Raw genomic sequence first — 14,395 nt, forward strand, 5'->3', positions numbered from 1 at the left:
CCCCCCGCCACACACACACACAAACACAAGTACATCTGCAGTCCGTCCTGTCTATTTATATTTAATTTTATCTTGCCACAGAAACCTTGCAGTATTTCCTCTTGGACTAAGAGTAATCCCTACTTCGGACAATCAGCCTGAGGCTGCCTCTGCCCTATTTCCCTACCTTATCTCCCCGTCCTGCCACCAGAGCTTCTGCCTGTTCTACTGCCCTTGGCACTTCCCTCCCATGCCTCAAAGCACAGTGAGGGGAGCTTGGATTCAACTTCCGAATCTCTCTCACCCATTCCCACAGGCACCAACCCAGGCCTTTTCATCCCCCGCAAACCAGGCTTCCACCGAGAAGGCTAGAAGGTATCTAAAGGGGACAGATATCTGAAGACAGACTGGAGAGAAACAAGACAGCTATGTGTAAGGACCAAAGAAACTGGAATAAAATCAGAGTAATCCCACCATGGAGAAATTTAAAAACAAAACAAAAAAACAACCTCTCAGACATGGCTGACTTCCCTTAGTGAACTTGACCCCTTTCCTCCTCTACTGAGCTCTGTGCTCAAGCTGGGATAAAGCAGACAAGCTCCACTACTCACCACCACAGGTGTGTGCTCTCCACAGGTGTGTGCACCCAGCACAGGCGCACCAGAATGAGGGGTGAAGGGATTTGCTGGGCTGAAGCATTTTGCAATAGCTCTTGAGAAAAGATCTCTCTCTCTGTCTCTGTCTCTCTCTGTCTCTGTCTCTCTCTCTGTGTCTCTCTGTGTCTGTCTGTCTGTCTCTCTCTGTGTCTCTCTGTCTCTGTCTCTCTGTTTCTCTTTCTCTCTGTCTCTCTCTCTCTCCCCCACCCAGGATGAGAACCATTGAATTGGCATGGCTGAGACAAGATAAAACCAAGGATAATTTGAGCTTAAATTCAATGAAAGAGAGAAAGAAAAGAAAGGGAGGAAGGAAGGGAGAGAGAGAGAGAAAAGAAAGAAAAGGAAAGAAGAAAGAGAGAGGAAAGAAAGAAAGAAAGAAAGAAAGAAAGAAAGAAAGAAAGGAAGGAAGAAAGAAAGGAAGAAAGAGAGAGAGAAAGAAAGAAAAAGAAAGAAAGAAAGAAAGAAAGAAAGAAAGAAAGAAAGAAAGAAAGGAGGAGGGAGGGAGGAAGAAGAAGAAATCCCATTTTATGAAGGAGGGAGCAGGAACCTGGGCTTGTTAAACAGCAAGCAAGACTCTTCAAGTAGTGTTCAAAACCAGACAGCAGTGTCCTCGCGCAAGTTCAAATAGTGACATTCCTTGCGTTGGATGTGGACAGGGGGTGGGGGAAGTGGGGGTGGAGTGGGGGAAGCCCTGGCATCCCTTCATCTTTCTCCTCCACCTTTTATCTGGAAAGAACCCCTCAAGCTGAATCCTTGAAAAAAAAAAAATAACAGAGCCTTACAAGGCCAAGAGGAAGCCGCAGTCAGAAGTCAGAGCCAGCAGTGTTCTCTCTGTGGGGACATGAACAACCTGGTATCAGCTTTGGAAACCCAGCATCAGTATTTCTGCCTTCTGCGTGTAACTGCCACCACTTCCTCTATAGCACTTCCATCCCTTTGCCCATCAAATATGTGCTCTGGTCTCATCTCATATGGCTGCATATCTGTGGGTTTTGTAAAGTGGATTCCATTCCTCCAGACTCAGCTTTTAAAATATCTCTAAGGATGGATGATGCAGTTCAGATACAGCATCCATGCATACACAGTAATACATGCATATATTCAGATACACACAGAGATACATGCATGCAGTGACATGTACACTTATACACACATACAGGCATACATCTCTAAACCCATGTAGATACACATGGAGAATATAGACAAACATGTACATACACAATGCACACAGACCAGCTTATGAAGACAGACATACACATGGGCAGAGGTACAAATATAGAGACAATTCACACCCTCTTTTTTTCAAGATTAATGCACAACAGGCTGTGTGTAAGAAAGAGGGTGACTTTCCTTGGTTAGGGTGCAGATGGTCCTGGCCATCCCAGGCCAGCTACTAGTATCCAGCAGCTCAAGTAGACCTTAAAGCTCAAAACAACTACTTCCTCCCTCTGACCTCCCCCTACCACAGACCTCATCCCCCTTGTGGGGAACTAGGGAACACAAGAGGTAGGCAGAAGTCTTCTCCAATTCTATGGAAGCGATCACAGGCCCAAAGTATGTATTTTTGGAAGCCCTTGGGATTCTCCTCTGTAATTAAACACCAAGCACACAGAATTTGCATTATTTTTATTTAAACAGTTATAAGAGCCCTGGGAGGTAGGAAGCACCCATTCCACAGCAAGAGGGAGAGGAGAGACACACCCAAGGAAACCATCCTCTGACCAGAGTCTCAGCAGGCAGAGAGGGGACTCGTGAGTAGCTCCAGATGGCACAGCATCCAGAGCCAATGAAGTCTTCCTCACTCATGAGGTAGTTTCCATACACCACACAGACTTTTCTTTTTAACACCACCAGAAGAGCAGAGCTTCCGCAAGAAGGCACAAGTGCCTGTCAGATTCAGGCAGATAGACGACGAGTTGGAGCTTGCGCCCAGCAGTCTCAATTCTCAATGTGGAGGCGCACAAACTCCTCATAGTTCACCTTTCCATCTTGGTCCACATCAGCCACACGGATCATGCCCTCCACCTCCTCCTTGGAAAGGGACTCGCCTAACTTGGACAAGCTTTCCTTGAGCTCATCCACAGTGATGTAGCCATCACCATTCTGGTCAAGGACACTGAACACAGCCCGCAGCTCCCCTGCTCTGTGCCCTTTCTTGTACTTCTCTATGGCTGTCAAGAATTCTTCAAAGCTGATCGTGCCATCACCATCTGTGTCCAACTTGGAGATGAGCGCCTTCAGGTCCTTCTCTGGGAGGTTCTTGCCCAGCTGCTTCATTACATCTCCAAGTTCCTGGACGTTGATATGGCCATCCTTATTCTTGTCAAACCTATTGAAAGCTGCCTGGAACTCAGCGACCTCCTCCTTAGTAAACCCGTGAGACATCTCTGTACCTTACAAAGCTTCTGAGCTTGGTGTCAACTGGATGTCAGTCTACTGCTCCTGGGGTTTCTGGTCCAGTGCTCAAGGTTACTGCTGGGCTCTGAAGCTGTGTCTGTTGAAGAGCTGAGCTATAGGTAGCCTTGCCATGGCATAGGAACCCCCTCCTTTTCTGTGATTGGAGCAAAGGGAGGAGGCTCCCCACCCTCTGCTTGCCCTCAGGCATGATGCTCCTCCCAGGGAAGGACAGACAAGGAATGACATCATTTTAATGGATGAGAAGATCTGTAGATAAGTTGATAGGAAGTGGCCTGGAGGGCATGGGACAAAGCCTGCCAGCCTCTCCTAGCCCACATAGCAGACCACCCCACTGCATGGACATCTGCCTAGACACACTTCCCCTGTGGCTGATTTTCATAGAGGCTTTGACCACACTGGTGGTTTCAAGAAAGCTTCCCCAATTTCACAGAGACTCACTGGGGAGAGGCTCATGTGTCAAAGAAGCTGTCAGGGATCAGGATCAGCAGTCTTTAGTCGGGTTCAGCTTAGTATCCTTCTCAGCTCTTGTCCTAAGGGTGAGGTTGATGGAAAGGGGAAAGTACCAAGTCTTCCTAGATTTAGCTATAGCCTTCACTGCATTCGCTAGTGCTGGGCAAGAAAAGAGGATGGGGCTGTCTGTCTTTAGCATCCAGGAAGTAAAGAGCTGGGTATCATTCTGCTGCTGTGGCATCCTTTACAAAAACAAGCGTGAAGTGTGAATTCAGAGGTGAGAAGAAGGATCTCTCATCTCCCCTAGTGAGTTCTACAATTCCACAGCTAAGTCCAGTGATCTCTGGACTCTGGTTCTCCATTGGAGATGAGAGATGTTCATTCCATGCACAAAGCAGGGAAAGAAACTTAGGTCAGAGAGTCTTGCCTGGGTGGGTGCTGCTTCTTCACTGGAAGGCAATGTGTGGCCAGCAAAGTCCAAGGACAGGACAGCTGTGAAAGGAACTTGAGTACTTTGGGAATCTCCTGTACCAGCCCTAAGCACACTAGTCCACTTGGGACCCCCTACCCATGGCCTTCTGTATATGGTCTACATTCTGAAAGGAAACCCATCCCTGTACAACCTGGAACAGGTTATTGGATTTAGACCAAGACCTCACTCTTGTGGGGTAGTCTTTAAGACTTTCCAAAGGTGGGAAGTTCGCTTGTGACTAGACATTTGCCATGTAGTACCCAAGATGAGGTTCAAGTAAGCCCCTTTTTCATTGCTAATGACTCTGCCTTCCTCCACTCTTGCACAGCCTTAGGAACAAACTTCTTTATTATCCTACTGAGAAACTTAACAAATTCTCCCTGTCTCTAAGTCAATCAGTTAAATGCATCTCTGAAGTGAGAAATGCCCAGATTCTCTGGCACTCCACCCTGGCTCCAACCCTGTGTCTAGGGGACCTCAGGTGTAGAGAGAGAGATGCAAAGAGAAAGGCTCCAGTTAGGGAGTTTCCAAAAAAAAAAAAATTAAAAACTCTTGAAGAAGGATTGCTATCTCAACCCTGTGCTGGAAAAATACAGAGGCCTCAATAAATATTAAGCAGGCAATTTCTCAATGAAGCTGACAACCAGTTCTGGGTGGAGAATGTCATTGTAACCTGGACAGCAGAGTGAGGAAGCATCTTGCTGGGTGAGAGTCACGGGAAAGGTGGGGCTTTTAATTACACCTTCTATCCAGCTGCTTTCTTATTTTTTTTTTAAAGAATATTTGAAGATATCCATCTATATTTGAAATTTCCTTTTCTTCTCATCTAATTAGCAGAGCCTGTGACTAAAACCTAAATACATAATAATTGTTGTGTTATTATGTGCTTTTGGTTAAGTAATACTTTACATTCAGTGTTAGGAGATTTGCTGTTACTTGTTCTGGATTCATTGCTGATCTGGCCAAATATGTCCCAATCGGTAAACAAAGGTGATGCATCTAGTGTATCTAAGGAGAGTAATTAAGACTAAAGTAAAAAGTTCAGGTGAACAGATGTTTCTACTCTATGATAAACCTCATATTCCAGGATAAGCTGGTTTAGCTTTGGCAGAAGTCTCAGAGAATATCTACTTGAATGGGAGCTCATTCTGTTTCATTATCAATTCTTTCTTGTTTGAACAACAACGACAACAACAAAAATAACCACCAAAAATTGCGTCTACTTTGCCAATGTAGATAAATCATATAGGCCAAGCCTCTGAATGTTAGCAGAATGTGGCCATCCAACCATCACCATTTCTTTTGTTTTGGTGTGTTTCTTCTTCTCCTTCTCTTCCTCCTCTTCCTCCTCCTTCTCGTCCTGTTCCTCCTCCTTCCTTCTTTTTCTTCTTCTCAAGACAGTGTTTCTTTGTGCAGCTCTGGCTGTCCTGGAACTCACTTTGTAGACAAAGCTGGCCTCAAACTCACCTGTCTCTGCCTCCTCTGCCCCTGCCCCTGTCCCTGCCCATGGCCCTGCCCCTGCCCCGATCCCTGCATCTGCCTCCAGAGTGTTCAGATTAAAAACTCTGGTATCAATGGGAGAGGAGATACTTGGTCCCAGGGAGGCTTGAAACCCCAGCATAGGGGTATGGTAGAGGGGTGAAGTAGGAGTAGGTTGATAGGAGGGGGAACACCCTCTTAGAGACAAAAGGGATAGGGGAATGGGATGGTGTGTTGAGATTGGGAAGGGGACTGTGGATAAATACAATAATCAATAAAAAAAGTTTTTAAAAAGGTAAATTAGACTTAAATAAAAATACACAACAACAAAACAAATCAACAATAACACATCTGCACCTCTACTACCTGGCTAACCAATGTCATTTCATTAAAATGGAACTTATTTAGAAAGATAGCTATGAACTTGAGAATATGGTTCTGTAGTCAAACTGCTTTCTGTTCAAAGCACAGGACCCTTGTAAAAAGCCAGGTACATGTTTATAGTCCCATCACTGGAGAGGTCGAGGGAAGAGGATCCCTGGAGCTTGTTGGAAAGCTAGTCTATCCTAAACCTGAGCACCAGGGTCATCAAGAGACCCTGCCTGGAACAGGAAGACAATAGAGGAAGCAATCAAGGAGGACACTTGGCATCAACCTCTGAACTCCACATGAATGAGTACACATGTGCACACACGATACACACAAAATATACACACACAAACACACACACACACACACCACACTCAGAAAGAAGAATCGAGGGAGGGATAAAGGAACAGATCAAGCTGGGCTGGGGATAAAGCAAGCTCAGTGATAGAGTGCCTGCCTGCCTGCCTGCCTGCCTAGCATGCACAAGGCTCCAAATTCCACCCTCAGTACCACCACCAAAATAAATAAATAAATAAATAAATAAATAAATAAATAAATAAATAAAATAGCCGAGTATTGCCACAGCGAGGAAATGTAATCATTATATGATGCTCATCTTCTGTATTCCAGATGAAGAAATGGCATCTTTGGCCTATGACTCCAGGGGAGTCATCCGAAAAACTTCTTCCTCCTCCTTCTGCCACCTGGGCTCTGCTTCCTCTTATAGGGCATGCTTTGCCATGTATAAACACTGAAATGGCTTCTTTCCTCCTTCTCACCCAGTCTCCTGACTCAGTGTCAGCTGTGAGGCCAACCTTCCCAGGATAGAAGTCATCAGTGACAGCCATGCTGCAGGAACCTCATAGAGTCAGCCTTGAGGTTGAGAAAGAGAACAGTGTGTTATTGATGCCCAAACCCACTTCCACCAAAGCCTTTCTTTCTTCATTAGCTGGTTCAACACCCCATCCTAGCTCTGTGATGTGATTTATGGGAAGGCACAGAACAGAGATTCTTTGGTTTCGTGACTGCCTGTAGCTGAGATACCTGCACCTCACATGTGGCTCCTGTTGGATAAAGAAACAATGGATAGTGTTCATTCTTGAGTAGCTGAGGGCTTCAGGGCTTGCTTCTTGACACACAGCTGGGGGACACGTGAGAAGGAAACTCGGGCAGCTCAGCAAGAGAAGGGAAGATAGCAGCAGATGTGTCCCAGGCAAGGTGACTGGCCCAGGAGCTGGTGAGTGACACATGGCAGGTGTTACAGGAGCAAGAGAACTGAAGCTGAGAAGGTGAGGTTTGCTGATAAGGAGCTTCTGGAACCAAGTGGGGAAGGAGAGAGGTCAGCAGAAGAGACTGGAGCAGGGGTAAGGCAGGCTAGCCTTTGGGCTGGGTATTGGAGGTGGACTCTGGCCTAGGCTGTATGCTCTCTCAGGTCCACTCAGCCTATCTCCTCAAGAAGATGTGGGCTCTTCCAAGTAGGGATGACTGTGCCCCTGGATAAAAAGATGGAAGCCCTTCATTAAGGCTGACTGACCTCTGCAGGTAGCAAAGTAGAGATGAACACCTTGAATCTGCTGGACCAGTCTCTGAAGGCAGGAAGAGAAAGTGGTCACAGTGGCCAAGGGACAGTCTTGTGCAAAGATCATATATAAGTGTACCAGTGCCCAGGCATGTGTTTCTGTGCTCAAGTATCTGAGCACTGACTAGCAGTACACACACATATTGTTTATGTGTGCGTGTGCATCTATATATGTATGTGTGCTTGTGCATCCTGGTTAGTCTTGGAATTCATTTCTCATTGTTGTTGTTGTTGTTTTCACTTTAACACAAACTAGGATTATCTGGGAGAAGGAACCCCAATTAAGAAAATGCTGGGGGCTGGAGAAATGGCTCAGTGGTTAAGAGCACTGACTGCTCTTCCAGAGGTCTTGAGTTCAATTCCCACAACCTCATGGTGGCTTCCAACCACCTGTAATGGGATCTGATGCCCTCTTCTGATGTGTCTGAAGACAGCAACAGTGTACTCATATAAATAAAAGAAAGGAAGAAAGAAAAAAAGAAAGAAAGAAAGAAAGAAAGAAAGAAAGAAAGAAAGAAAGAAAGAGGAAGGGAGGGAGGGAGAGAGAGAGAGAGGAAGGAAGAAAGAGAGTGAAAGGAAAGAAAGAGAGAGAAACAAAGAAAGAAAAGAAAGGAAGGAAGGGAGGGGAGGGAAAGGGGGAGGGAGGGAGAGGGAGGAAGGAAGGAAGGAAGAGAAAGAAAGAAAGAAAGAAAGAAAGAAAGAAAGGAAAGGAAAGGAAAGGAAAGGAAAGGAAAGGAAAGGAAAGGAAAGGAAAGGAAAGGAAAGGAAAGGAAAGGAAAGGAAAGGAAAGGAAAGGAAAGGAAAGGAAAGGAAAGAAAGGAAAGGAAAGGAAAGGAAAGGAAAGGAAAGGAAAGGAAAGGAAAGGAAAGGAAAGGAAAGGAAAGGAAAGGAAAGGAAAGAAAGAAAGTGAGCCTCTCTGAGATTGAACTGTACACAAACCTGGGGTAGGGTGGCACAGTTTCCTGGTTAATGATCGATATTAAAGTGCCCAGCACTTTTGGGATAATGCTATGCCTAGGCATGTGGTCCTGGGAGGTATAAAAAACCAAAGTGAGCAAACCACCAGGAGCAAGCCAGGAAGCAGCTTTCATCTGTGGTCTCTGCTTCAGTTCCTGCCTTGAGTTCTGCTCTGACTTCGTTCAAAACAGACTATAAACTATACACTGAAATAAATCTTTTTCTTCCCAAGTTGCTTTTGGTCACAGTCTTTATAATAGCAACAGGAGGCAAACCAGAGTAGTATTATAGGACATATTCCCTTGTGTGCAAGTTTGTATTTGTATGTATGGTTGTGTGTATAGGTATTGGGAGAAGTTGTGTGGATTGCTACACTCCTGCCCAGATGTTCAGGACAAAGGGTTAAAGCCGACTCCTGCTTTCACGGATCTCTATCTTAGGAACAGAGTCAGAAAACACCCAGTACTTCCATGATTGTTTAGCTTCTGTGAGAAACACTCTTGCATACACTCCAAAGAAACCAGTTTAACGGGTTGGGAAACACAGACCATGCCATGGACTCCTCTGCATCCTGTGACTTACAGAAACCTGATTTCACTCTCTTCATGCCTGATCTTCCATGGTATAGGAACAACAGGCTCTTCTCCAGGCAACTAAGGAGTTTGGGTGGAGTCACCTCATCATTTTAGGACGTGATCTATGGGAGAGAACTGGGCACAGCTGGGACAGCTCAATCCCAGGTTTCTTAAGTACCAATTTCAGGGACCTGAAGGACAACACTTCCTACCTCGTTCTTAGTGTCTTCACTGTCCTGCTATGTATGTGTTGAAAGAACTGGACAGGTGACAGGAAATGATCTCGAGGTGAAGACTCAGAAGTTGAAATCCCTGCTGCACCACCAGTCACTATCCAACCACCAGGGCAACTTTTGAGCTACAACAATATGCCACCCTCAAGTGCCCTGGGAAGAGGGCTGAGGCTCTGCTCTCACGGAGCTTAAACCTAGGGTTCTGAGGTGAGGAGAAGCCTTGGGCTGGTAAGGGCTGCTATTTATTCAGTGCTTGAGGTTTGCCTGGACTTGTTGGGTTAGTTGGCAAGAGCAGTTCTTCCCGCTCTTCGCCAGCATTGACATACCTGAGAACTTGGCAGGACACACATTGCTTTGTGTCCCAAACTCAGGGCCCATGTATTGGGTCCCCTCTCACAAACACAGCCCCTAGTCCTCCAGGACTTTCTGTGGGAAATTTTTGGAGACATTTTTTATTTGATAGTACATCTATATAATTTTACTTACTTATTTATTTTGACACAGGATCTTGTGTACTTGGGCTGTCTCTCATTCCCCTGCCTCTGCATTCTGAATATTAGTTATAGGTCTGCACTACCACATGTCATTTGTTCAATGCTAGGTACTGAACTCAAGAACTCTATGACTTCTAGGCTAATACTCTGTCAACTGAGCCAGCTCCAAGTAAAGGGTTTTTCCGGGTAACTAGAGTATTTTGTCTAATCATGATACGTTTGGGGGGTTGCATATCAGATATCCACATCATAATTTGTAACAATAACATGATTATAGTTATGAAGTAGCAATGAAAATAATTTTGTGGCTGGGGGTCACCACAACATGAGGAACTCTATTAAAGGGCTGCAGCATTACGGAGAATGAGAGCCATTGCTCTAGATTAACTCTTTTTGAAGTGTATCATGAGTTTCATTCCTTGTCATTTAAGGAGACTCAGGTGGTTCAGTACCCAGTAGCTAAAGCCATGCTCAGTTCTGCCGTACTATAGCACTGCGAACAGGCATCTGTGGGATCTGTCTGGGGCAGCCCTATGTGCTGTCATTTTTTCCCAGGTGATTGTTGTCACCTGCTGTCACAGGGTAGTTAACCATCCTTCTTCATGGTCTTCTCTCAGTGAGCCTTGTGTTCTTGTTGGTGCATGGTTCTTAGCAGTAGAACTCAAAGCATAACCCAAAGTTCTGGGTAAAGACTTCCATCCAGTGGCAGACCATGGATTCTGTATCATGTTTGGGAACATGGAGATTACCATGAGTCCATAAGCACACTGGATAAAAATGGGGGTGCCCAGAGCGTGCTGGCTGCTGTGACCCAGATCCAGAAGGTCCTTTGGGAGAATTTGCATCTAGATTACTAAATGCAAGTAGGTAGACACTAAAAGTCAAGTGTAAGCGGGTATAGACTTAAGTCACTGGGAACCCAGAAGTTATAAAAGAAGAGGTTAACCCATCTGACCCTACATAACTGGCTTATCTCATCTGCAGCTTCTATGATCAAGAATTCAGCCAACTGAAGAGATAATATATTTTTTATATTTTTTATTCTTATGAATTTCTTATATATTCACAATGAAATATGATTAATATGATCATATTCATCATCCCTATTTCCTTCCTCCCAGTTCCCAAACATCCCCAATTCATGTTAGAGAGAGAGAAAGAGAGAGAGAGAGCACTAAAATACTGAGTGCCCCCTCCCCCCTAAAAAAGAAAACAGAACAATTTCTATCCTGGTGTCATCTCTGTTACTGTGACAAACTTCCTAATCAAAGGGCAACTGAAAGAAACAAAAGGTCTGTGGTCTCCCTTCCCCCGCTGTCGCTTTGTTGCCTGGAGGCACACACGTGTTCGTCCTGCTACTGGACCCTGAGTTACTTGGCGGGAAATCGGGTTCCCTCCCCCTTCCTTTATAACTGAGTGTCTGGAAATAGTAAAATTGAGCTTTGATCAGAATCTTGTCTTAGCTTCATTCCCTTCTCTCGCCACCTAGCCCCTCTTCTCTTCCAGGTTTCCAAAATGCCTTTCCAGGCTAGAACCCAGGCTGTGATCTGCTGGCCGGACACAACAAAGGTCTATGGAGATTAGAGTTCCAGGTCACAGCCCATCACCAGGAGAAATTCCAGGCAGGAACTTGAAGGCAGGTCTGCTTGCTACTCAACATAGCATTCCCTCTGACCAAGGAATTCACTCACAACCAGAGACATATAGCAGGAGCTGATGAGGATGGTACCTGCTGGCTTTCTTCATAGAGAATAAGGCTGGGAAAGGAGAATAGGAGGTGTCCAAGAAGCTAACCTGCCTCTACTGCCGCAAGACTGGGTACAGAGAAAGATACGTATTTATTGTTTGGTGTATACTTATAGTGTACGTGAGTGCATATGTGTGTGTTTGGGGTGCATGTGCATATATGTATGCATGTAGGGGCTAGAGGAAAACCTTAAGTGTCACTCCTTAGGAGCCATCATACCTTGTTGTTTGAGATAGGCCTCTTGTTAGCCTGCGGTAGCCTAGTTGCAAATTTGGTGAGGTTGACTAGCCAGCCCACCCAAGGATCAGGCTGTCTCTATCTCCTTAGTTCTGGGAATACAAGTATGTGTCACTAGTTCTGGGTTAAAAAAGCAAAACAAACAAACAAAACAAAACAAAACAAAAAAACCAAAAGACTCAGGTCCTCACGCTTATATGGCAGGCAATTTAACTATGGATCCATTTCCTGACCCTTCAAGAAAGACTCCTGAGCAGGAGTCATAGTAATTCCATTATGATTTGACCCCATGACTTACTACTTTGGGGCCTTTGGACAAATGGCAGTTCTTGGAGCCTGAGTTAATAGCACTGGAAAAGAGGCCAATAATCTCCAGCATTTATAAATTATGGGGCCATTGGGAAAAAAATGAATTGAAAATTGACTACAGAAAAACCCTATGTGCCTGTAATTGATAATATATCCATGGTGAAATGATGATTTACCCTCTTTACCTTTAGATCAGACCTCTTTAGACCTTCCACTCAATACTTGCTGGGTAGTACAGGGAGTTGACCATGGAATGACAGAATGGTACATCGGAGGCTTTACTGAGCACTGCCTTATCCTTGTTTCTATCTTGGACAGTGCAAAGAGAGAATGAGACTAAGGTTTGGTACTGGTTCAGGAAAATGAGAAGGAACATGGTCATGTGGTCAAAAGAGAAAGGAGATGGGGGCACAGTTATAACTGAGGGATCCCCAATGGAGGGAGGGGCTGGCAAAGAAAATGTTCCTATGCAAACCTTCTCAGCCCAGCCAGTCAGAACCACATGCCTCTAACCTGGGTGGCCACTCCCTGAGTACTCAGAGCAGAGTAGGTCCCAGGACTGCTATTTGGTACAGCTTCCCCAAGATAGGGGAGATGGGCCACCCCAGAGGAGGGGGAGAACAAAAGATACACTTAAGCCTTAAAGATTCAGCCTAGAATCAAGAAACAGAGATAACTAACAGGTCTAGCCACAAATATGTAGATTCATAAAGTAAGGATAAGATGTGCCCTAACAAAAGGTCAACTATCTCAGACAGAGGCTGTGATGACTTCCTGTGAGGATATAAGGACTAGCCCCATACTAAAGAGAGAAACACTATTGCCTCTGAAGGCAAGTTCTCCATCACCTTCTTTACCTCCCAGTATCTCCTCCCCACCCATGAAACTAAAACCCTACTTCTTTCTTCAAGGCTTTGCCAGGCCACTTTTCTGCCTTGTTGAGTGCCTAAGCATCCATATATAGACCAGGTTTGAGATTAGCAGTTGTAGGGACTCAATTCATGCGTGAAGAACACCAGGAAGGTATTCATGACAGATGGGCATTACCTTTTCAATCCTGTCAATGACTTTGTCATGGATGAGGCTTCAGAAGATCAAATCAATAGACCAAGTAACCTAACTAGATTCAAAGTAGAGCCATCCTTTTGCCAAAAGCCACCCCTAAGCCTAGCAGAGGTTGGGTACACCGGAACTTGGTGGAACTGAGCCTGGATATCTAGGGATAGCAAGAACAATGCATGCAGAAAAGAATCTCTTGTTTACAGCTAAGGATTCCTAGTCCATGTCAGTGGTGTGTAGGGAACCCCAGTCTTTCTTTACTAATTGCAATGGCTGGGTTGAAGGGGAGGAATCAGCCTTTTGAGTATGGTCCTTCACTTCACAAGGACATGCCTAATGTCCCCTTGTAAATAACCCTTCCCTCCAGATCCAGGGTAGTGATCATGACTAGCTCCATCTCAAAGACTGAGAATGAGAAGCAGAGAGAAAAACCTCACTGCACAGTGAGGAAAGCATAAGTTAAATATGTATAATGTAAACTTACTTAATATTTGTCGCATGTCAACCTCCCCATTGGGTATGATAACTTTCTCATGTGCTCATGGCTCTATCTGCGCAGATATTGGATCGTTCCCTGGACTCCCACCTGTCTCCCACCCCTTCCTATCCCAATATTGATGACCATTGCTGTGGGCCCTTTTAATGTCCTGCTTCAGAAGACTATGCTCACCTGCACATCTCCCCCAGGTCTTTTAGATTTCCCCCAGCGTTGGATAGCTGTACTGATTAGTTTCTAATCAACTTGACACAAACTAGAGTTACCTGGAAAGAGGGAACCTCAGCTGAGGAATTGCCACTATCAGATTGCAAATTGCTGCCATCAGATTGTTTGTGATCATGTCTACAGGACAGTTTCTTGATTAATGGTTGATGTGGGAAGACCCAGTCCACTGTGAGTAGTGTCACCCCTGGGATGGTGGTTGGGGGTTGTAGAAGAAAGCAGACTGAGCATACCATGGGGAAACAAGCTAGTAAGAAGCATCCCTCTGTCATCTCTGCTTGAATTTCTGCTCTGGTTTAACTAAACTGTAACTTGTAATCCAAATAAAACATTTCCTCTCAAGGTGTTTGTAGTGGTTTGAACAGGAATGGTCCCTGTAGGTTCATGTGTTTGAATGTTTGAATAAGTTTGAATAAGACTATTAGATACTATCAGAAAATGTGGCCTTGTTGGGGAAAGTGTGTTACTGTGGGGTCAGCCTTTGAGGTCTCCTCTACTCAAGCTATGCTTGATGCACTCTGTCATGCTTCCCATGATGATAATTGACTGAACCTCTGAACTGTAAGCCAGCCCCAACTAAATGTTTTCCTTTATAAGAGATGCCATGGTCATGGTGTCTCGTCACAGCATTAAAACTCCAACTAAGACAATGGTTTTGGTC

The 14,395-nt window shown here is 45.0% G+C and overlaps 1 protein-coding gene across 1 annotated transcript; it reads right to left on the minus strand.

The window, feature by feature from the left end:
* Positions 1-2,573: 2,573 nt before the first annotated feature.
* On the minus strand, positions 2,574-3,020 carry LOC110308601 (uncharacterized). The gene has a single exon (XM_021181034.2). It carries the CDS (start codon positions 3,018-3,020, stop codon positions 2,574-2,576), a length of 447 nt encoding a protein of 148 aa, XP_021036693.1.
* Between the last annotated feature and the right edge of the window lie 11,375 nt (positions 3,021-14,395).

The sequence above is a fragment of the Mus caroli genome, unplaced genomic scaffold (assembly GCF_978045245.1).
Source record: "Mus caroli unplaced genomic scaffold, Mus_caroli_1 scaffold_15, whole genome shotgun sequence".
Lineage (NCBI taxonomy): Eukaryota > Metazoa > Chordata > Mammalia > Rodentia > Muridae > Mus > Mus caroli.

Coding starts and splice junctions, on each gene's coding strand:
- LOC110308601 (XM_021181034.2), bottom strand. CDS start 3,020: ATGTCTCACGGGTTTACTAAGGAGGAGGTCGCTGAGTTCCAGGCAGCT.